Genomic DNA, 25,580 nt, shown 5'->3' on the forward strand with positions numbered 1-25,580 from the left:
ATGGGTGACATGTCTGGTGAGTATGCAGGCCATGGTAGAACTGGGACATTTTCAGCTTCCAGGAATTGTGCATAGATCCTTGCAACATGGGGCCATGAAACATGAGGATCTCGTCACGGTATCTCTCTGCATTCAAATTGCCATTGATAAAATGCAATTGTGTTCGTTGTCTGTAGTTTATGCCTGCCAATAACATAACCCGACCGATTATTTGGTTGTGCAAACCCACAGTTTCATCAGGTGTTCGGGTGGCTAGTCTCAGATGATCCCGCAGGTGATGAAGCCGGATGTGGAGGTCCTGGGCTGGCGTGGTTACACCTGGTCAGCGGTTGTGATGCTGGTTGGACGTACTGCCAATGACAATGGGTGCAGCTTATGGTAGAGAAATTAACATACAATTCTCTGGCAACAGCTCTGGTGGACATTCCTGCAGTCAGCATGCCAATTGCACGCTCCCTCAAAACATCTATGGCATTGTGTTGTGTGACAAAACTGCACATTTTAGTGGCCTTTTATTTAAAAATATTTTTTTACCTTTATTTAACTAGGCAAGTCAGTTAAGAACAAATTCTTATTTTCAATGACAGCCTAGGAACAGGTGGTTAACTGCCTTGTTCAGGGGCAGAACGGCAGATTTTTACCTTGTTAGCTCGGGGATTTGATCTTACAACCTTTCAGTTACTAGTCCAACGCTCTAACCACTAGGTTACCTGCCGCCCCAGGACAAGGTGCACTTGTGTAATGATCATGCTGTTTAATCAGCTTCTTGATATGCCATACCTGGATGGATTATCTTGGCAAAGGAGAAATGCTCACTAACAGGGATGTAAACAAATTTGTGCACAAAATTTGAGAGAAATAAACTTTCTGTGGATATGGAAGTTTTTTGGGATCTTTTATTTCAGCTCATGAAACATGGGACCAAAACTTTACATGTTGAGGTATATATTTTTGTTTAGTTTATATAAATTGTGCTTCATTCCTACAGTTGAAACCAGGAGTGATCCGTGAACTGCACATTTCTCCAGCATGCCAGAGCCATCGAAGGTGAGCATTTGCCCACTGAAGTCAGTTACGACGCCGAATTTCAGCCAGGTCAAGACCCTGGTGAGGACAACGAGCATGCAGATGAGCTTCCATGAGACGGTTTCTGACAGTTTGTGCAGAAATTCTTTGGTTGTGCAAACCCACAGTTTCATCAGCTGTCCAAGTGGCTGGTCTCAGACAATCACGCAGGTGAAGAACTGCACATTTTAGAGTGACCTATTTTTGTCCCCAGCACAAGGTGCACCTGTGTAATGATCACGCTGTTTAATTAGCTTCCTGATATGCCACACCTTTTAGGGGGATAAATTATTTTGGCAAAGGAGAAATGCTCACTAACAGCGATGTAAACAAATTTGTGCACAAAATTTGAGAGAAATTAGGTTTTTTGTGCATATGGAAGATTTCTGGGATTTTTTATTTCAGCTCATGAAACATGGGAGTAAAACTTTACATGTTGCATTTATGTTTTTGTTCAGTATATATAAATTGTGCTTCATTCCTATAAAGATCACCATAATGGAATTAAGTGCTTTATGTAACGATTAACATTTAAATGAGTGCTGCTGAATCCTGTCAATTGTACCTTAGATTTTATTTTCACCTCGGTCAGATACTGGGATATTAACAGCTTTGCTATAGCACTGGTGCCAGATGATGACCTTGTTTTCTTCTCACGTTTTTAATCCCTCTCCCATCCATCCATCCATCCATCCATTCTCAGCCCATAAGCTGGCCCAGTGCCTGGGCACGCCAGTCCACGAGATCAAAGACAGGTTGCCGGGGCGCCCAGATGGCCAGGGTACAACCATGACCCCCATGCTGCTCCTGAGTCGTCACGCCCAGACCCCCCTCCAGCCCGTCCTCTGGACCCAGTCCGCAGCCACCTCCACTTCCTCCCCCAGGGGCCTAAAGTCAGCCAGGACCAGGGTATCCCTATCACTAGACCCAGGACTCAGAGATTTTTTCTCCCCCAACCACAGTATCAGATCCTCCCTCTCTCTTGATCCAGGCCCCCCGGGTCCTGAAGACTCCTTCTCCCAACAGGTAAGAGAATGATGGTGATGGTATTGATGAAGATTTTAGTAATATTGATGATGATGCTATTAAAGATGATGATACTATAAAAGACAAGTTGTAAACAATAATCTTGAACGCTCTGCACAACACGTAACTTCCTGTTAAACACAGAACAAGGGAGAACTCGGTTTGTTGTTTTGGAACGTTTATTGTTTTGGAAAGTTTTGAAAGTCTATTGAAAAAGTTTGGTTACTAGCTAGATACCTTTTGAGTTTGGATCCCGCAACGCGGTTGGCATCAGTTGCTGGGACAGCTACTATCTGTCTAGTGATCCTGCCAACCAAGACCGGGTCTGAGGAGCTGCTTGGCATAGCAGCTAGCCTAACTGCTAGCTAGCTGCCTATCAAGCTATCAGGGTTTTCTTGAGGGCTTGAACACAGATGCAACGGCAGTTAGACATTGTGGCTGGGATCGCGGATTGTCCTGGGCTTGTGGCTGTCTAGATCCCTGCTGTTTGTTGTTGTTGTTTTCCAATCTTCCCTGTGACCTGCTCTGTCTGGAACTGTGAGGAGTAACAGCATAACCTGCGTTGCAACCATGACAAAGACCAAAGCTGGTGGGAGTACCGTTGAGGACAGTGCTGTCTCTCTATCACAGGTGAAGGATCTCTTAAACTAACAAAAATAGTTCTACAAGCACTTGTTACAATAACCAGAAAATAGCTTCAAGTGTTGTGTCCAAATACTGGTGTAGTCAACTAATAAAAAAATGGACGACCTGACCAGAGAGATCCAAGACCTGAAGAACAGTTAGCAGTTCTCCCAGGGTCAGCTCGATGTGTTTAAACAGGAGAACGGCAAGCTGACAGCAATCTGTAAGTCATTGAGAGAGGACATCAGTTGTGTATGTGAATCCATGATAACAATGACAGAGAAATCAGATTATCTCGAGGGACAATCAAGGCGGAACAACATGGTTGTGGACAGAATTACAGAATCTCCACATGAGACCTGGACAGAGTCTGAGGACAAAGTGAGGGAAATGATCTTGGAGAAACTGAAAATGGACCACAGGAAGATTGAGGTGGAGTGCGCCCACAGGACTGGAAAACGCACCACTGGCCCAGGTGACAGGCCCAGGCTGATAGTAGTCAAGTTCCTGAGGTTCAAGGACAAGGTAGCTGTTATGGAAAGAGCCAAGAACTTGAGAGGAACTTACATCTTCCTCAACGAGGACTATCCTGAAGCTGTGCACCAGAAAGTAAAGAACTGATCCCAGCCATGAAAGCTGCCAGAGCGCGTGGGGACATTGAGTGCATCTACTACAACAGGCTCATTGTCCACCCTCCCTCCCAGAAGCCTGGAAGGGTTCAGTGAGCTAAGCCTATGGGTTTGTAGCTTCAACCCCGCATCACACACACAGCCTTCCACAAACCAACTGATTAATGGACTGCTGAATGTATATATTTTTTTTCTTGCTTTGTTTGCTCTTTTCCATATTATGTCTATCTCTGATAAACAACCCAGGAAAGGGCAGAAAATAGCCCATATTAACATATGTAGCCTTAGAAATAAGGTTAATGAAATCAAAAACTTGCTAACATCAGGTAACATTCATATATTAGCCATTTCTAATTAATTTGATGATACAGTAGTAGCAATATAAGGATATTACATCTATCAAAGGTACAGGAATGCTTATGGGGGAGGTGTTGCTGTATATATTCAGAGCCATATCCCTGTAATGCTTAGAGAATATCGTATGTCAAGTGTTATTGAAGTGTTGTGGTTGCATGTTCACCTAAAGCCTATTCTTTTGGTGTGTTGCTATAGGCCAACAAGTGCTAACAGTCAGTATCTAAATAATATGTGTGAAATGCTTGATAGTGTATGTGATATAAACAGCGAGGTCTACTTTCTTGGGGACCTGAAAATTGACTGTTTTTATCAGAGAAAAGATAGGGCAGACGTGCTTCTAGCTCCTAGGCAAATTTGCAGTATTTGTTTTGTGTGCTATTTTTTAAAACATTATTAGCCCAGTACATTTTTTTGTGTTAATACATAGTCCCGGGAAGAAATGTTGGATATCAGAGCGGCGGTAACTCACCAGCATTACGACCAGGAATACTACTTTCCTGAAGCAGATCCTTTGTTTGTTCATACCCCCCCCAGGGCAATTGAACTGATTCCAGAGACTGATCCAAAACACCGCTGGCGGAGAAGAGGTATTCGGAGTGGACTTCAAGTCCGACTCAGGAGGCACGCACACCACCCAACGCTTCTGAGTCTCTGGATAATGAAGTTGACGAGCTTAGGGCAAGGATTTCCTTCCAGAGAGACATTAGGGAATGTAACATACTCTGTTTCACAGAAACATGGCTCTCTCTGGATATACTGTCTGAGTCCGTACAGCCAGTTGGGTTCTCAGTTCATCATGCAGACAGGAATAAATATCTCTCTGGGAAGAAGAAGGGCAGGGGTGTATGTTTCATGATTAACTACTCATGGTGTGATTGTGATAACATACAGGAACTCAAGTAATTTGTTCACCCAACCTAGAACACCTCACAATTAAATGCCGACTGTATTACCTCCCAAGATAATTTTCTTTGGTTACAGTCACAGCCGTGTATATTCCCCCTCAAGCCAATACTGTCAGGATTTGGCCAGGATTGTTCCGGTTTTGGTCACTAGATGCCCCCATTGGGCTTTTTTTTCTGTCAGGACCTGGTTACGAACTCAGGTCTCCGGTGAGAGAAACAGTCACTTAGCTAACTGAGCCACTAATAGTTGGCAGAACCCAGAGGATGAGGCAGACACAGCAGTACTTGAGACGGTGTTTTAATAAAGTAAAAAGGAAAGTACTTCAGGCAAAAATATAAATCCACAACATCAAAAGTAAATCCAAGAGAAAAAAGGTATATCCTCCAAGTACAGCAGGGAAAAAACCTCAAAAGAAAAATCTAAAAATCTATAAATAAACGAGAACAAAACAGAGTACTTCAAGAGAATCCAACTGGAATAACAAAAGTTCACAGCATGGCTGGGGCTGGGTGCTAACATTCAAACACAGAGCAAAGAACTGAGGAAAACTAAAGGTTTAAATACATACAAGGGAAACGAGGCACAGGTGAAAATAATAACTGGAAATAAGGGAAAACAAAAGGGTCAAAAAAGCCCAATGGGGGCATCTAGTAACCAAAACCGGAACAATCCTGGCCAAATCCTGACAAATACCACAACGGGCCTCAAAGAACTTCACTGGACTTTATGCAAAATGGAAACCACATATCCTGAGGCCGCATTTATTGTAGCTCGGGATTTTAACAAAGCAAATTTGAGGAAAACGCCACCGAAGTTCTATCAACACATTGACTGTATTACTCCCTTCGCCAAATCTGATCATGACTCCATTTTGCTCCTCCTTTCCTATAGGCAGAAACTCAAACAGGAAGTACCCGTGCTAAGGACTATTCAACGCTGGTCTGACCAATCGGAATCCACGCTTCAAGATTGTTTTGATCACTCGGATTGGGAAATATGTTCTGGGTAGTCTCCGAGAATAACATTGATGAATACACTGATACGGTGACTGAGTTTATCAGGAAGTGTAAAGGAGATGTTGTACCCACTGTAACTATTAATACCTACATTAACCAGAAACTGTGAATAGATGGCAGCATTCGCGCAAAACTAATATACGTTATGATATGCTTATGTTATGTTATGAAACTGACTGTTAGAACTGTTAAGGCGCCATGGATTGATGAGGAACTGAAAAAACGTATGGTTAAAAGAGATGGGGCAGAAGGAGTGGCTAATAAGTCTGGCTGCACATCTGACTTACTGCAAATTGAGAAATTATGTCACTAAACTCAACAAAACAAAGAAGAAACTGTATTATGAAGCCAAGATCAATGATATAAAGAATGATGAAAAAAAAACTTTGGAGTACTTTAAATGAAATTATGGGCAGAAAGACAAATTCAGCTCCATCATTCATTGAATCAGATGCCTTATTTTAATGATTACTTAATTGGCAAAGTGGGCAAACTTAGGCAGGAAATGCGAACAACGAACGGTGAGCCATCGTACTCATGCATAAAAAAACGAATAATGAAAGAACAGCATTGTAAGTTTTGAATTTTGTAAAGTTAGTGTGGGAGAGGTAGAATTGGTTTTGTTTTTTATAAATCAATAATGATAAACCTGGCATTGACAACTTGATGGAAAGCTACTGAGGATGGAAGCTTACTCTATAGCCACTCCTATTTGTCATATCTTTAATCTGAGCCTAGAGGAAAGTCTTTGTCCTCAGGCCTGGAGGGAAGCCAAAGTCATTCCACTACCCAAGTGGTAAAGCGGTCTTTACTGGTTCTAACAGCAGACTTATCAGCTTGCTGCCAGCTCTTAGCAAACTGTTGGAAAAAACAGTTTGAAAACTGTTTGATCAAAAACAATGCTATTGCTCTGTAAACAAATTAACAACAAACTTTCAGCAGGCTTATAGAGAAGGGCATTGACACAAATGACCGATGCTTGGTTGAAAGAAATTGATAATAAAATGATTGTGGGAGCTGTGCTGTTAGATTTCAGTGGAGTTTTTGAAATTATTATTATTTTTTAAATGTAACCTTTATTTAACTATGCAAGTCAATTAATAACAAATTCTTATTTACAATGACGGCCTACAATGACAGCCTACATTATTGACCATAACTTGATGAGAAAACGTATGTGTTATGGCTTTTCAACGTGTGGATTCAGAGCTATCTAAGAGAACTCGGAGGGTTTTCTTTAGTGGAAGCTTCTCTAATGTTCAACATGTAGGGTGTGCTGTACTGCAGGGCAGCTCTCTAGGCCCTCTACTCTTTTCTATTTTTACCAATGCCCTGCCACTGGCATTAAACAAAGCATGTGTGTCTATATATGCTGATGATTCAACCATATACACATCAGCAACCACAGCTAATTAAGTCACTGGAAACCTTAACAAAGAGTTGCAGTCTGTTTTGGAATGGGTGGCCAGTAATAAACTGGTCCTGAACATCTCTAAAACTAAGAGCATTGTATTTGGTACAAATCATTCTCTAAGTTCTAGACCTCAGCTGAATCTGGTAATGAATGGTGTGGCTTTGAACAAGTTGAGGAGACTAAATTACTTGGTGTTACCTTAGATTGTAAACTGTCATGGTCAAAACATATAGATTCAATTGTTGTAAAGATGGGGAGAGGTCTGTCCGTAATAAAGAAATGCTCCACAAAGCAAGTCCTGCAGGCTCTAGTTTTATCTAATCTTGATTATTGTCTAGTCATATAGTAAAGTGCTGCAAAGAAAGACCTAGTTAAGCTCTAGCTGGCCCAGAAAAGAGCCGCGCATCTTGCTCATTGTAATCAGAGGGCTAATATTAATACTATACATGCCAGTCTCCTTCAGCCAAGAGTTGAGGAAAGACTGACTGTGTCACTACTTTAAAAAAATGTGTTATGTATTTTACTCCCTTTTTCTCACCAATTTCGTGATTGCGATCTTCTCTCATTGCTGCAACTCCCCAACGGGCTCGGGAGAGGCGAAGGTCGAGTCATGCGTCCTCCGAAACATGACCCGCCAAACTGCACTTCTTAACACCCAAATGCTTAACCCGGAAGCCAGCTGCACCAATGTATCAGAGGAAACACCATTCAACTGACGACCGAAGTCAGTCTGCAGGCGCCTGGCCTGCCACAAGGAGTCGCTAGAGCGCGATGAGCCAAGCAAAGCCCCCACGGCCAAACCCTCCCCTAACGCGGACGACTCTGGGCCAATGTGCGCCGCCCTATGGAACTCCCGGTCACGGCCGGTTGTGAGACAGACTGGGATCGAACCCGGCTCTGTAATGACGCCTCAAGCCCACTCTGGAAATTTGACGTGTTTGAAGTGATGCGGGAGTGCAAAAAAGGGCTCTGATGACACCTCCCTCACTGGATCCGCCCACATCTTCACCACTGGCTCTGCCTCTTGAGTGGGAGACAAACGACTGGTTGGATGAGAAATCTCACATCCAATCACCACCCCCAGCAGAGGCAGAAGGCGAGTCATCAATCAAACAGGAGGAAGCCAGACCAACAATAGAGTTTGTTTGGGTTAAATTGATGCAAGATTTAGACTTAGATGACGCATAGGCATTGTCGCTAGTAATATATTCACAGTGACAGCTTGCCACAGTCGCTTACAAAAATAGAATGTAACTGAGCGATAAGGCTGACTTGGTCCCGGGAAAAGAGTATATAAGAAGCATGCCTTCCCAAGAGAAGGCATGGTAGTGCTACTTGACTTATCACTGAACTCGTGATACTTCAAACTACCATCAACCTAAAAGGTAATATCTGACTTTAATACTCTAGAACAATTGTATCTTTTGACGGCTGATTTTTGGGCGAGACCTACTGAGACAAATACCCTATACACTCCCAGGGCTGAATACATCCACCCCTTAACCGGAGTAGATAAATAGCATTGGAGGTGATACAAAGGGTCTTGATCTACAAAAGCAGTCTCGTAACTAATCAGTTAAAAAAATATACACTGCTCAAAAAAATAAAGGGAACACTTAAACAACACAATGTAACTCCAAGTCAATCACACTTCTGTGAAATCAAACTGTCCACTTAGGAAGCAACACTGATTGACAATAAATTTCACATGCTGTTGTGCAAATGGAATAGACAAAAGGTGGAAATTATAGGCAATTAGCAAGACACCCCCCAAAACAGGAGTGATTTTGCAGGTGGTGACCACAGACCACTTCTCAGTTCCTATGCTTCCTGGCTGATGTTTTGGTCACTTTTGAATGCTGGCGGTGCTCTCACTCTAGTGGTAGCATGAGACGGAGTCTACAACCCACACAAGTGGCTCAGGTAGTGCAGTTCATCCAGGATGGCACATCAATGCGAACTGTGGCAAAAAGGTTTGCTGTGTCTGTCAGCGTAGTGTCCAGAGCATGCAGGCGCTACCAGGAGACAGGCCAGTACATCAGGAGACGTGGAGGAGGCCGTAGGAGGGCAACAACCCAGCAGCAGGACCGGTACCTCCGCCTTAGTGCAAGGAGGTGCACTGTCAGAGCCCTGCAAAATGACCTCCAGCAGGCCACAGAAGTGTGATTGACTTGGAGTTACATTGTGTTGTTTAAGTGTTCCCTTTATTTTTTTGAGCAGTGTATATAAAAAAAGAAAAAGTCAAAGTACAACTTCTAGCAGGAGAAACAGATACTGAGTGATTGGGAAGCCCTATAGAGAAATTGTGAGTTGAAGAGCATACTTTTTAAGGACCAACGAAGTCAACCTACGCTAAGGTAATTAACCGCTTGTTGTAATACATAGATAAGGCATGAAGAGTTCAAGTGTTATAATGATTATTGATGTTTTATGGAAAGGACGTAAAGAAACTGTAATGACGTGTATGCTTTGCAAATATTGAATAAAAGGTAGAAACTAGACCCAAAACCCTAGGGGAGAGAACACCTCTGACACTCCAAGATCTGGGGGAACAAGTCTAGTTTCTACACAAAAGACAATTTAAAGGATTGAACAGCCAACTAATTTACGTTGTAAAAGTTCCTCTGTATTAATATTCAAGCAGTATTAACCGACGGGTATAGGCATTAAATCGTATAGGAAAGCGTGTGTCTAGATACAAGAGTATAAAAGGTATTGGTACCACAAGTAAGAGGTTCTCTAAGTCTGATTGATATTATCTAAGATCCCGAAACAATAAACACTAAAGGCAATTCTCCGAACTAAGGGCAGGAATAAATAAACCAGGTCAGTCCGGCGGACCTGTGAATCATCTGTTTGCCGGATGATATAAGTACTCGAGTGATACGAATTGCCTCACTCTTGACGGGGGTACCTGTGTGGTCAAAGAGCAATGGTGAGTGGAAGAACCTACTCTTTGGGAACCCACCAGGTCACTTAAAATCCCCTACCGCGACAGAAGACTATATTGTTCCAAACAAAATGTTGAAAAAATAAGCTAAATCAAAAAGAGTCGTTTTGAATGTTCATATAATATTTTAAAATGTTGAGTACATTTATGTAGTAATGTGTATTTCAGAATCTAGACATACTCCAAATTTGAGAGCACACTATAACGAGTATAATGACACCAAGATGTTGTCTGTATCATGTACTGTTCACAGATCATAGGGTCTTACAGGAGGCATGTATAGGTCTAAAAAAGGCCTTAAATGGCCACTTTTATCATGATTTTCTCAAAAATGTTTAGTGATACAAATTTAAAAAGATTGTTAGACATCCTTCCTGTCAATGAAGTTACTATGTGAGAATTGCCAGAAAAATCTGACACAAAAATTCTGCGATCCATAAAGTATATTATCTACATTAACTATAACCACTATAGTATAATAAAGTTAGTAGATGTAGATTAATTCACTCTGATTTCATTTTTATTTAACCAGGCAAGTCAGGTAAGAACAAATTCTTATTTACAATGACGTCCTACACCGGCCAAACCTGGACGACGCTGGGCCAATTGTGCACCGCCCTATGGGACTCCCAATCATGGCCAGTTGTGATACAGCCTGGAATCAAACCAGGGTGTCTGTAGTGATGCCTCAAGCACTGAGATGCAGTGCCTTAGATCGCTGTACCACTCAGGAACTCACTTGGGAGCCCACTCGGGAGCCCTGATGATCACTGCTATTGGCAGCATTGCCTTGGCTGGGTTGCTGGGTGAGCTTCTTCCTTTTGTTCCTCTTGGGAATCTAAAATATTGGAAAAAATGAACCATGATTTAAATCAAAGGTCCCTGGTGAGAAATCCTCCAAATTAAGCAACCATCGCAATTAAGAGAAAGTCCATGTACTGTATTTAGCTACTGACGATTGGCAAACCCATTAGTAATAACGTTATACTGCAAAATATCTAGTCTGTATTTGAAAGTCTACTATACCATAATGCAGATCTTTAGGAAACTGATTTTTGGCTTAGGTGTGTCTCCAGTAGCTTTGCTGTTAGTTGGTGAAGTGGTGGGGGGCACTGTCAACTGGCCAATGCTAGAAACATCCTGCTTCTGAACCAGCTGAGTGACCAGAACCAGAACAGGTTCACTGCATCACCTTTGTTGACAGGGGAGGAGCTCAGAGAGGGAAAATCGGTGACTGTATTTTGGTACTGATCTGTCATCTGGTTCTTCAGAAAGCACTTCACTGCCTCTTACATATAGAAATACACCAGATCAGAGGCAAATTCACCAGACCTTTCTACACTATGTATTTTGCCTGCATCCAAACATTTGGAGAACTGAGTCAGAGGCAGCTCTGTCGGCTGGAGCTTTAAACTGGGAGTTGATGTCCATTCCCTGGGGGACGTTGTCTGTGAGCTCATATGCCAATGCTGTACGCTCCCTCCAGAGATGAGGTTCTATAATCTTATTTCAGCAGAGGTAACCTTGCCTGCCTCCTGCTGTGCTATTCCTCTTCTCACAATGGTGTCGTGTATGACAGAGATTACTTTTTTGACTTTGTTACCAGATTATTCCACAGCTACAGCATCACTCATATCTATCATGGAACATCTTACAATGGGGAGATGTTCAACAGGCAACTCTGTAGGAACAGTAGTGCCAGGCAGAGGTAGAGCTTCAGACAAATCTACATGACTGGCTTTTAATTATGTGGATTGAGTTCACACCAAGTCTGCAGATAGTGAGCAGGTTGTGGTGAGGCTAGAACATCTTGAAATGGGGAGCTGTTCAATGGGCAGCTCTGTAGAACCAGAAGTGCAGAGGTAGATGTCCAGCCAAATCTACATGACTGTCTTTTGATTTTGTGGATAGAGGGCGTACTGGCCACCCATCAGAGCCTGGTTCCTCTTTAGGTTTCTTCCTAGGTTCCTGCTTCCTAGGTTCCTGCCTTTCTAGGGAGTTTTTTTTAGCCATCGTGCTTCTACATCTGCATTGCTTGCTGTTTGTGGTTTTACGCTGGGTTTCTGTCTAGCACTTTGTGACATCGGTTGATGTAAAAAGGGCTTTATAAATAACATTTGATTGACGTGTCAACAAGTTGCTAATTCCTAATGAAAAAATCCTGAACGTTTCCTCTCACCATTAGTCAGTCTCTTCAAGAGCAGATCAGGCCCAACCTGGGGATATCGCATGTGGCGGATGAATCAGAATTAGTTGGGTAACATAGATAAATAAGATGTTTTATTTATATAATATGCTTATGTGAGATACTTGTCATTAGAATGTATCCCTTTGGACTATACTGTTGGCAGTTGCACTTTTCCCTTCTCAGCTAGGGCTCAGTCACTTGGGGCCCAGAGAGGGGAGAGGTCAGAATGGAACATTGTCTTCATATGTGAATGTATCTGTTAAACCATGTGAAGGGATGGTGTAATTAAGGGGGGACCAATTATCTCTTGGCTCCACAATGTCTGTGCGCAAGTCACTCCCCTCAGTGAGCTTGTCCAGGAGTGTGGAGAAGAGGGGGTTTACTTGAGATAGGAGTATATAAGAGTAGACAATTGAGTTATGCCTTGGATGAGGTAATGTTTTGGTACTGTTAAGTACCAGGAACGAGATTAGAACCTTGTTTTAGAGACCAAATTGAGCGATAATTTATAGCTAATGCTATCTGGCTATGGGATACTCCTTTCTCAAGTAAAAGGCCCTTTGTGAAGAGTTCCTAAAGATCTGTGGTTCGTCATGTAAGTTGAGAGGGGTGTATCTTTGCTATAAAAGATCTCAGTTGCCATTATGTTGGGACTCTCAACAATTCATTATAGATAGTGAATTGTTGAAAGTCACAGGGTTATGGTAAAGCTCATATTATTATTAAAGATGAAATTTAAGTATAACTCTGACTGGTGTGTGGTTTGAAACTCTCCTCATTTGGTAATACAGGAAATTGCCACAACACGCATCATATTCAAAAACAAATCTCTTCACAATACGCCCAGCTGCACACTCAGCGTACTGAGAGGACCTCCCCCCTGACTTTGCTGATAAATACATTTTTATACTTTTTTACCCCTTTTTCCTAATATCCAATTGTTAGTTACAGTCTTGTCCCATCGCAACAACTTCCCTACGGACTCGGGAGAGGCGATGGTCGAGAGCCATGCGTCCTCCGAAACAAGACCCTGCTAAGCCAAGCTTCTTGACACTCTGCTCGCTTAACGCGGAAGCCAACCCAGCTGGCGACCGAAGTCAGCTTGTAGGCACCCGGCATGCCACAAGGAGTTGCTATAGCGCGATGGGACAAGGAAATCCCAGCCAGCCAAAACCTCCCCTAACCCAGACAACGCTGGGCTAATTGTGCGCCGCTTCATGGGTCTCCCGGTCACTATGATAGATATCACAATCGTACAAAGGGCCCATAACTAAGATCTGTGATATTTTTTCTGTTGAGCCTTCATGTCCAATCTATTTCCTCTATATCTGTGCTGTATAGCTAGCAATGTACGATATCATGCATGACCTGTGTTAAATCTTCCATTGCCTGAAAAACACAATAACACCCAGTGAGCACCGTCCAACTCCAACGTCCATGGATCTTGAAATCTGGTCCGTCTGCCCTGACCTTAATTTCAATGTCCACAAAATCGTTTTCTGGTCCCCTCCGGACCACCTTATAGATGTCTGTTTGGTTCAAATGTGGTTTGGTTCGGACCAGCCTTGATAACAACATCCACAGACGTCTGTACCTGCCTCGATTTGGCCCAAAAATAGATGTTTATGATTGATTCAGATTTGATCCGGTCCGGACTGTCTGTCTATTCTCATATTTTCAGTGATATCATAGCCATCTTATTTTCACTACTCCTATTTTTGTATTGCATGACATCACATCAACATGCAGACCCAAGGCATACATACATGAGTCCAAATGTCCACTTCACATTTCCATATCATAAAACTCATATCATATACCAGGGTTCCCCGACTGGCGGTCCACGGATGATTTTGTATATATTTTGGGGATTTAGTCCTATTCTTTAACTTTGATTATTTGTCCATATCACAATATGTTGACAAATTACATTGAAACAACATTGATTTAACCAGTTTGTGCATAGTGGGATGACTCCTTTCTATGCGCACTCAAATTATGATCTGTTTCTCTGAATTGCCTAACACTAAGGTTGTTTTTTTGTATCTTAACTACTAGTCATGTTGGCAATAGAACAAGCTTTCAAATTATGCCCACCCGACCTAGATTGCGATTTATAATGCTAGGAGAGCTAAAAAATGCAACGTTATAGATGAAGACTATTTGAGTCATAAAAGTGCATTGAATGAGGTGTGGCCACTTGGAGACACCAGTAAGTCCTTTCACTCAAATCCTTGTCATTTTTGTCTTATGTTTCACCTTCTTACTCCAACCTGGACCTAGTCTCAGTTTGCCTCTAAGCTCAGGTAGAGCTCCACATTGGGCGGCAACAGCACAGAACCCCCAACCAGTTCTGCCCCCCAGATGCATGGAGAACCCAACACGGCAAGGTTCGCTACACCAGTCAGAGGCTACAGCCCGCCAGATGTACCCCTGTCGGCCCCAAAAAACCCACCATCACTATCCAGCAGCCTGAAGAAAGTGATACTCATCAAAAGAGCTCAGATATAATTTGCACGTTCTGTCCAGTCAAAACATGCTGTGAACAATCTTATGGGGAACCCAGTCAGGCCCTTCACACCCATTGGGAGAAACTTGAGGAGGGATCAAAATAAGAAACCCACCCCTTATGACATCACAACCAACCCTTCACAACAGCTCTATAAACAGCAACTCCAACCACAAGAGAATACAGAACCTGATGAGACCGAATGCATTTGGCTTTCCGGTCAAGGCTTCTCACAAAAGCACTGAGGCAAAACTTGAAGAGCCTGAGTATCCATAACTATGTGGTAAAATCTTTAGGGCAGGAGACGGAGCGATAGACAGTGTTTACCTTTTCACCCCTCCACCATCAGCCCGGGAAGCCAGTCTGTACCAGTGTCTGGAGCACGAGATCCTGTCCAACCTCTAGCAGCTCAGCGTCGACTCAGAATACAGGCACAACCTCCTAGATGACAGCAAGGAAAACGGTCAATACGAACCTACTCAGAATGTCCCTGAGAGTGACCATGGTAGATTCGCTACTGTTCCAGCTGGGTCCAAACCATCTCCACATACCTCAGCCTCTAATGTCACACATCCAGGTGAGGCCAGCTTCGATGTAGTCATCGCTGAACTCTCCAAAGGGAAGAGGCTGCTGGAGAAGGTGTATGTGGAGAGCTGGGTGAACACACTGTGGCAGCCCTAGAGCCAGTAGAGAGACATGCAGCAGCGCAGAGGTGGTGGACTCAAACTTAAACCTCAATGTGGCAAAAGCTTGTGTGACCAGCTCCTGGTCCTCTCTGGACTCCAGTGTGGAGTCCAAAGAGCTGTCCACTGATTCTACAACATCTCCTGACTCTGGGAATGGAGTTAGCATTAGCAGCAAGTGAAGGGTGACAGAAGCCATTTCACCTGCAAGGAACTCCAGAGCCACTATCGCAACAGGCTCAAATACCCTTTCTTGGTTTCAACAGGCTATTTCAGGCAGAAGAGGACCTTGAAGAAACCAGAGAGGGTGCCCTCCATCTACAAGCTGAAGCTTCGGCCCAGAGTCCATCCCAGGCACAACTACAGATTAGGCAGGAAGCCCACGTGGATCCCCACCCCAATATCCTACAGAGGGTCCAGAAGGGACACACACATAGACAAGCAACACACACAACTCACCACTACAGGCAGACAGACAGGGCTCCACAGAAAGGTATCAGAGCTACAGGCGGCATGGCTACGAGGCCACGGTGAGGCTAAGGCAGTGCCAAACGCCTACACAGGAGACAGCAGTGGACCCGGAGCAGGAGCCCTGGGTCTATCCCCTTACATTTCACTTCCATAGCCAATTGCAATACTCAAGGAAAATTACTCGTTTTGGATGGTAATGTCCAGTCGTGGCCAAAAGTTTTGAGAATGGCAAAAATATGAATTTTCACAAAGTCTGCTGCCTCTGTTTGTATTATGGCAGTTTGCATATACTCCAGAATGTTAATAAGAGTGATCAGATGAACTGCAATTAATTGCAAAGTCCCTCTTTGCCATGCAAATTAACTGAATCCCCAAAAAACATTTCCACTGCATTTCAGCCCTGCCACAAAAGGACCAGCTGACATCATGTCAGTGATTCTCTCGTTAACACAGGTGTGAGTGTTGACGAGGACACGGCTGGAGATCACTCTGTCATGCTGATTGAGTTTGAATAACAGACAGCTTCAAAAGGAGGGTGGTGCTTGGAATCATTGTTCTTCCTCTGTCAGCCATGGTTCCCTGCAAGGAAACACGTGCCGTCATCATTGCTTCGCACAAAAAGGGCTTCACAGGCAAGGATATTGCTGCCAGTAAGATTGCACCTAAATCAACCATTTATCGGGTCATCAAGAACTTCAAGGAGAGCGGTTCAATTGTTGTGAAGAAGGCTTCAGGGCGCCCAAGAAAGTCCAGCAAGCGCCAGGACCGTCTCCTAAAGTTGATTCAGCTGCGGGATCGGGGCACCACCAGTACAGAGCTTGCTCAGGAATGGCAGCAGGCAGGTGTGAGTGCATCTGCACGCACAGTGAGGCAAAGACGTTTGGAGGATGGCCTGGTGTCAAGAAGGGCAGCAAAGAAGCCACTTCTCTCCAGGAAAAACATCAGGGACAGACTGATATTCTGCAAAAGGTACAGGGATTGGACTGCTGAGGACTGGGGTAAAGTCATTTTCTCTGATGACGCCCCTTTCCGATTGTTTGGGGCATTCGGAAAAAAGCTTGTCCGGAGAAGACAAGGTGAGCGCTACCATCAGTCCTGTGTCATGCCAACAGTAAAGCATCCTGAGATCATTCATGTGTGGGGTTGCTTCTCAGCCAAGGGAGTGGGCGCACTCACAATTTTGCCTAAGAACACAGACATGAATAAAGAATGGTACCAACACATCCTCCGAGAGCAACTTCTCCCAACCATCCAGGAACAGTTTGGTGACGAACAATGCCTTTTCCAGCATGATGAAGGCAAAAGTGATAACTAAGTGGCTCGGGGAACAAAACATTGATATTTTGGGTCCATGGCCAGGAAACTCCCCAGACCTTAATCCCATTGAGATCTTGTGGTCAATCCTCTAGAGGCGGGTGGACAAACAAAACCCCACGAATTATGACAAACTCCAAGCATTGATTATGCAAGAATGGGCTGCCATCAGTCAGGATGTGGCCCAGAAGTTAATTGACAGCATGCCAGGGTGGATTGCAGAGGTCTAGAAAAAGAATGGTCAACACTGCAAATATTGATTCTTTGCATCAACTTCATGTTGTCAATAAAAGCCTTTGACACTTATGAAATGCTTGCAATTATACTTCAGTATTCCATAGTAACATCTGACAAAAATATCTAAAGACACTGAAGCATCAAACTTTGTGGAAATTAATATTTGTGTCATTCTCAAAACTTTTGGCCACGACTGTACAGGTACTATAGTATACTACATCATTTTTGATGCATCAGACCACACAGAGTGGTGGTGAAAGATGATCAGCATTCAGTGGAGCATTCACCTCAACAAATAGAAATGTTTTCAATTATAATACTCAGTTTCAGTTCAAAATGTTTCACTTATCCTGTGTGCACTGCACTCCATTGCGTGATAAAAATATTTTAACCCAAAACACAACACTATTTCTTCAATGCTCTGGTAATCATATTTGCCTTTATTCCAAAAGAAAATAGCACCATTCTCCTCTATTCTCCAAAAGCTGAATGTATTAAATTCCCTGTGATTTTATATGTAAGGGAAATTTGGAGGTCAGATTTCCACTTCAATGTTGACTCCCAGTAGCTCTCCGCTCACAAAGAAACACAAACAGAGGCAGCGGGCAGACACAGTCAGGCGTCTCACAGCTGCTGCCCACATTACACCAGGATCCGTTCTATCAGAGCACAGAAGATAAGCAGAGAATCTCACCAAGACCCACAGACCCAGTATTGATACAAGGCTGAAAACACACATCCACACACATTCTCAAAAACACAGATAGACATCAACACCCTCGCACACAGTCACGCAGCATGAGATCGGACACCTTTGGTGGCTGAAGCCACAAACTCTTTTGCTAATGTATTTTTTATGTAAGATTTGAAAGTTTTAGATTCATGATGTATGTGTGTCTTAAGAGCTGAATCACAGATAATTAACTTTGAATAGATTTTTGAAAATGTAATTGTTTTTGATCAACGTTCAAGGCATTATTCTTTTAATTGACCTCTGCCTCCCAGGAGTGACCCTCTCATTAAACAGTTCTGCGGGTCGCTACTTTAGCATCCTCTGATTGCTCCACTTCACCTCAGATGCTGTCCTCGTCACCTTTTGTGTATTTAGTTTTGTGGCTGCAGACTTATAAATAACCCTCTGGCGAAATGCTGCTCGGAACATCAAGTCTGGAGCTATTAATATCCCTGTCAAAGCTGAAGCCCGTAGCACTAAAGCAGCTGTGCTTGTTCCTCATCCGCTCGCTCTCGCGTCACGCTCCTCGCCTCTGAGTTGACTAGGAATACTCCTTCAATTACCGCCACTGTCTGTGGGGCCGGCCAGCGAAACACACACACACTGGGATGAACTGTACTAAGGAAGAACAATACATACTGGGACATACCAGGGATCAGCATCCAGTAACCTTGAACTCAAATTCAGTCGTTTTTTCAGCAACTTCATTTCTCAAAACAGGCACGTGTTGAGTTTGTTGAACAATTGATTAGTTTGAATACAGCATTTAAACATCTTCTAATTCACAACTGCTGGTTATTTCCTTGTGACGCCCCCAGGTTCAATATACCCCTCCAGTAGATCACAATACTCCAGGGCTCCCTAGTGGCACAGCGTTCTAAGACACTGCATCTCAGTGATAGAGGCATCATTACAGACCCTGGTTCGATTCCAGGTTGCATCACAACCGGCCATGATTAGGAGTCCCATAGGCCGTCATTGTAAATAAGAATTTACTTACCTAGTTAATTAAATAAAAATACTGATATTTTAGACACCACTTCGCAATACCAGCATAATGGTTCTCATGGGAAGGGGCATTCATTGAGACCTTGGGAAATTCAACAGGTATCCTGAAAATAAATGATTTTATTGGAATGGTAAGATATGATACAGTCAGTGGAAGAGGGAAAAGTATCTAAGTCAATATGACCCGTGGGGTAAATTCAAGGCAGTGGTCTTTATGAGACTTATTGAGTCGGTTGAGTTTCTCTAGCATGTATTATAAACCAGACAGACCTACCTGTAGAGTATAAAATTATTATGACGTAATCATGAAACAGACCAAAATCAAATCGAATTAAGTTTATTTTATATAGCCCTTCGTACATCAGCTAATATCTCGAAGTGCTGTACAGAAACCCAGCCTAAAACCCCAAACAGCAAGCAATGCAGGTGTAGAAGCACGGTGGCTAGGAAAAACTCCCTAGAAAGGCCAAAACCTAGGAAGAAACCTAGAGAGGAACCAGGCTATGAGGGGTGGCCAGTCCTCTTCTGGCTGTGCCGGGTGGAGATTATAACAGAACATGGCCAAGATGTTTAAATGTTCATAAATGACCAGCATGGTCAAATAATAATCAGGAGTAAATGTCAGTTGGCTTTTCATAGCCGATAATTAGAGTATCTCTACCGCTCCTGCGGTCTCTAGAGAGTTGAAAACAGCAGGTCTGGGACAGGTAGCACGTCCGGTGGACAGGTCAGGGTTCCATAGTCGCAGGCAGAACAGTTGAAACTGGAACAGCAGCAAGGCCAGGTGGACTGGGGACAGCAAGGAGTCATCATTCCCGGTAGTCCTGACGCATGGTCCTAGGGCTCAGGTCCTCCGAGAGAGAGAAAGAAAGAGAGAAGGAGAGAATTAGAGAGAGCATACTTAAATTCACACAGGACACCGGATAAGACAGGAGAAGTACTCCAGATATAACCAACTGACCCCAGCCCCCCGACACATAAACTACTGCAGCATAAATACTGGAGGCTGAGACAGGAGGGGTCAGGAGACACTGTGGCCCCATCCGATAATACCCCCGGACAGGGCCAAACAGGAAGGATATAACCCCACCCACTTTGCCAAAGCACAGCCCCCGCACCACTAGAGGGATATCTTCAACCACCAACTTACAATCCTGAGACAAGCCCGAGTATAGCCCACAAAGATCTCCACCACAGCACAAACCAAAGGGGGGCGCCAACCCAGACAGGAAGATCACGTGAGTAACTCAACCCACTCAAGTGACGCACCCCTCCTAGGGACGGCATGAAAGAGCACCAGTAAGCCAGTGACTCAGCCCCTGTAATAGGGTTAGAGGCAGAGAATCCCAGTGGAGAGAGGGGAACCGGCCAGGCAGAGACAGCAAGGGCGGCGAATAGGATGTCTGTGCACTTCGTAATTATAGCTTCACATCAACACAGTGCTATTTTATATTCATCTTTGTAATCATACACAGTCAGGTAGCTCATCAGCATACAGTATATAAAGTCATTTTATATTTAGGAAGAGGATCGTTCAAATCACAGGACATGACAGTAGTTCAGTGCTGTTCTGATTTCGAGGGCTGTTATAGACATTTGAGGCTCTCCTTATGCAATGTGATTGCCCAGACACAGATCAAATACTTATGCCACCTGGCAGTTTGGCAGTTTGTCAATATAATGAAGCAATCTTCTTATAGTATTACACAAATCTTGTTCCGCTCAAACGCTCTCTGTCTTACACACAAGTGGTTCTAGTCAGGTAGGCTAGTATCTGCATTGTATTCTTCATAATAGTATTCTCCTTTCATTGAATGCAACCTTCTAGGAACAAGTGTATCCTATATTCCCCCCTTATTCCAAAACAAATTCGAGCTTACTTTTTTATCAAAGGTTGCCAGGATTCAAGCAGGGAATGTGTATTTATTGCTGTATTTAGCAGTTTAGAGAACCTGAACAGGCCGATATGTTGGCAACAACTGTCTAAAGTATTTAATTACATTTTGTCACGCCCTGACCTTAGTTATCTTTGTTTTCTTTATTATTTTGGTTAGGTCAGGGTGTGACGAGGGTAGTATGTGTGTTTTTGTCTTGTCTAGGGTTTTGGGTATATCTAGGTGTGTGTGTGTAGTCTAGGCATTATGTAGGTCTATGGTGGCCTAGATTGGTTCCCAATCAGAGGCAGCTGTTTATCGTTGTCTCTGATTGGGGATCCTATTTAGGTTGCCATTTCCAGTTTGTTTTGTGGGTGATTGTCTATGTGATGTTGCATGTTTGCACTCAGTGTTATAGCGGTCATTTTGTATTGTTTGTTAAGTGTTCGTCATTATTAAAAAGAAGATGTATTCACATCACGCTGCGCTTTGGTCTCCTCACTACGACGTTCGTGACAGATTTAGACCTCTTTTTACATTATCTCATTATTAACAGGCTGGTATCAGGGGTTTGGTTTGACTTGTGTTTGTAGGTACAAAGTGCCTTGCAAAAGTATTCAGACTGGATTCCTTCACATTTTATTGTGTTACAAAGTGGCATTAAAATGTATTTATAAAAATGTAATAATTAAAATATAGTCGTTGCATAAGTATTCAACTCCCTAATTCATTACATGCTAGAAACACCTTTGGCATTGATTACAGCTGTGAGTCTCCTTGGGTAATTCTATAAGAACTTTGCACACCTGGATTGTGCAATATTTGCCCATTATTCTTTTCAAAATTCTGTCGAGACCGCAATTTTCAAGTTTTGCCATAGATTTTCAAGCCGATTTAGGGCTCTATTCAATCAGATCTGCTTTAGCCGACATCCACATAGCGGTTGTTTTGACGGTGTTGGCGGTGGAACTGCGTTAGAGATGTCAGATCCACAAGTGGCTCTGCATTATACCTAAAGCGGACATTGCCATTGGCTGCATGGAGTGGCATTAACAGAAATCCCATGCAGCCTTGTTGTTACGGATACAAGTATTCTGTGTGTATCCTGTGTATTTCTTTTCTCTCCTTCTCCCCTACTCACAGGTGACCATCATCATTCCCCAATCAGTCATCAATCAGTCGCTAATCAGAAGACACCTGCTCCTTTTCTCCTACCCAATCACAGTCCCTTTCCCTTGGTTTAAAAACCCTGTCAGTTGTGTTCTCTAGAGCTCAATCTCTCTGTAAATGCCATATGTTTGTAGATCTCTTGTGTTGAAATAGGCTAGTCTAACTTAGGTGTTTTTGGATGCTTATTGTTTCATTCCTTGGGTCCAGCTCAGCCCCTTTTTCCTGCTCCCCCCATTACTGTGTGTTTGTAAAAAAAAACTGAGTGTTTGATGGTAGATATTAGTTGTCGTGGTTATTTTGTTCTCACTCTTACTTTGTCACTACTATAATTTGCATGAGTTATGTTACGGGTCCCATTACCATCCCCCCTAGATTGTCAGGCCAAAGGGATTCGTAACGCTTGTTTACAAGTTGGAACACTGGTATGTGAGATGTAATCTACACCTCAATTAGGATAATAGAAATCCTGATTATTTTGTTTAATCATTTTTCAATTTGAGCATAAAAATTTCTATATAGCCTACACTTTCTCGGAGGATATGTCTTCAGTGACAATGATTGCAAGAGCAGCTACTCAGATTTGAATGCTCCAAAATAGTTCCACCTCTGACATCGCCAATACATCCGCTATGCAGGTGTCTGCTATCACCGGTTAACGCTTGATCTGATTGAATCTAGGCCCTAAATTAAAACTGAAACTTGGCCACTTAGGAATATTCACTGTCTTCTTGGTAAGCAACTCCAGTGTAGATTTGGCCCTGTGTTGTAGGTTATTGTCCCACTGGAAGGGGAATTCCTCTCCTAATGCCTGGTGTAAAGCAGACTGAAGCAGGTAGAATTTCGTGATTACGATCTTATCTCAATACGTCAACTCCCCAACGGGCTCGGAGGAGGCGAAGGTCGAGTCATGCGTCCTCCGGAACATGATCTGCCAAGCTGCACTTCTTAGCACCCGCTCGCTTAACCCGGAAGCCAGCTGCACCAATGTGTCGGAGGAAACACTGTTCAACTGACGACCAAAGTCAGCCTGCAGCTGCCCGGCCCGCCAACAAGGAGTCGCTAGAGCATGATGAACGATGAATAAAGCCCCCCTAGCCAAACCCTCTCCTAACCCGGACGACACTAGGCCAATTGTGAGCCGCCCTATGGGACTCCCAGTCACGGCCGGTTGTGACAGAGCCTGGGATCGAACCCCAGGCTGTAGTGACGCCGCAACACTGCAATGCAGTGCCTTAGACCACTGCGCCACTTGTGAGGCCCCGAAGCAGGTTTTTGTCTAGGATTTTGCCTGTGCAAACACACTCCATCCCGTTTCTTTTTATCCTGAAAAACTCCCCAGTATTTGCCGATGTTAAGCATACCCATACAATGTTGCAGCCACCACCATGCTTGAAAATAAGGAGGGAGTTACTTAGTGATGTGTTGTGATGGATTTGACCCAAACGTAAAGCTTTGCATTTAGGGCAAAAGTGTATTCCTTTCCTGTTTTTTCCAGTATTGCTTTAGTGCATTGTTGCATGTTTTGGAATGTTTTTATTCTGTATATTTGAATTCTTCTTTTCACTGTCATTTAGGTCATGTTGTTGAGCCATCCTCAGTGTTCTCCCATGACAGCCATTGATCTCTGTAGCTGTTTTAAAATCCCCAATGGCCTCATGAGCAGTTTCATTCCTGTCCTGTGGCCCAGTTCAGAAGGATAACTGTCTCTTTGATGAGTCTGGGTGGTTTAATACATAATCCACAGCATAATTATTAACTTGACCATGCTTAAAGAGATATTCAATGTCTGATTTGTTATTGTTACCCATTTGACTGAGGGACCTTGTTGTATATATGGAGGACAGACGAAGGGTTAGTCATTAAAAATTCTTGTGATTTGTTAAGCCAAATGTTACTCCTGAACTAATTTAGGCTTGCCTAAACAAAGGGGCTGAATACTTATGCAATGACTATTTTAGTTGTACATTTTTATTTATCTTCCACTTTGACAATGGAATATGTTGTGTAGATTGTTGAGAAAACAATTAATACCACTTTATATACAATACATCCAGTGCCTTACAGAAGTATTTTGTCACATATTGTGTTAAAAACCCTTATGTGAATCTACAATTGTAGATTTACGATGTACAAGGTTGTGTTTGCGGTTGGAGCGTAAAAGTTGGATTGGATTTGGTGATATTACTCCAAATAACATATCACCATCCTCTTTGAAATTCACTAGGCTTGTTTAAACCTTCGCCAAGGACTAGAAACCCTGAGGTAAAAAGTGATGTGTCCTCAGTAAATGAAACAGACAGTTCTCTGGTAAGGACGGTCAGTGTTTAGTAAGCTATTAGAAGATTAAACACTGTGGGACACTGTGTCCTTATGGTTGTTTGTTTTGGTTTCCGAAGGCATGAAGGAGAGGGTCTTTTGCGATTGGCTTAAATTGAATGACAGTTGGGTTCGTTGTTTGTGCTTGTTTTGTTTGAGTGGTTGGGTACGGAATTCGTAATGCTACCTTTAAGGATTTTACATTCAGTGTGCACCTTCAAGACATTTCAGTGCAGAGAAAGAGAATGCACTGAGCCCCAGGAACGGAAGGATCCGTCTGCCTGCCCCCACATCAGCAGATGCCAGCCTCAGTCCCACTCCAAAGGGGGCTTTGACATTAGCAATGTCATACATTGATCAACGCCCAGGTTAGTCAAACAGATGCTGGAAAGTTTCTTTAGTGCACTTGGATGGGTTCAAAATTGTACAGCCACGGGTTTTGGTTGGTTTAACTGCCTCCAAGTCAAGAAAAGATCAAAGACACTTTACAAAGATGGATAGGGTAGTACTCTCCATCTGATCAAGTATGTCATATATCAGCAGCAAAACAGAGGGGTGTTTAATACTGTAGTTTCACATTGGGCAGAAACATGGTCATCAATAGTTCTCAGCTGTTCCTAAGGAGGTTTATTGTACCAATGGCCCTCAATGCCACTCCGGTGCCCATCCACCATCACTGAGTAAATCACATGAGGGTGCAGCGTTCGTTCCTCAGTGCCCGTTGAAAGCGAATGGTGGCATGGACGTGTTTGCAGTGGGCACAGACCACACTGCGCATAGCCTCCCCGAACAGCAGCAGCACGTGCCAGTTGTACTTAGCTGAACACTCCACGTAGCCGCACTTCCAGTTCTTCCTAACCAGGTCGGACACGTTATGGCGGGGGATGACACGCCCCCACTGCAGGTCCCGTTTGTTTCCCACAATCAGGATAGGCGTGTCGCCTGTGCCCACCACCCTGGAGAAATGAAAAGAGAGACAAAAACAGTGAGAATGAGAGGTTAAACACCTGTGGTCAGCTAAAGACAGGCACACACACTGGGTCCTTTTCTGTAGTCATTTAAACAAAAAAACAGCATAACATAAAAGCAA

General features: G+C 43.3%; 1 protein-coding gene and 1 pseudogene across 1 annotated transcript in view; one reads left to right on the top strand and one right to left on the bottom strand.

The window, feature by feature from the left end:
- LOC129867053 (GAS2-like protein 2A) lies at positions 1-24,332 on the top strand (annotated as a pseudogene).
- The window catches only part of LOC129818502 (ras-like protein family member 10B), a 23,027-nt gene continuing 16,898 nt past the window's right edge, over positions 19,452-25,580 (bottom strand). Inside the window, exon 4 of the mRNA XM_055874456.1 lies at positions 19,452-25,446. Within this exon, the coding sequence (XP_055730431.1) occupies positions 25,176-25,446 (271 nt within the window). The 3' untranslated portion in view covers positions 19,452-25,175. The remainder of the gene's footprint in view (positions 25,447-25,580) is intronic.

The sequence above is a fragment of the Salvelinus fontinalis genome, chromosome 2 (assembly GCF_029448725.1).
Source record: "Salvelinus fontinalis isolate EN_2023a chromosome 2, ASM2944872v1, whole genome shotgun sequence".
NCBI classification, from domain to species: domain Eukaryota; kingdom Metazoa; phylum Chordata; class Actinopteri; order Salmoniformes; family Salmonidae; genus Salvelinus; species Salvelinus fontinalis.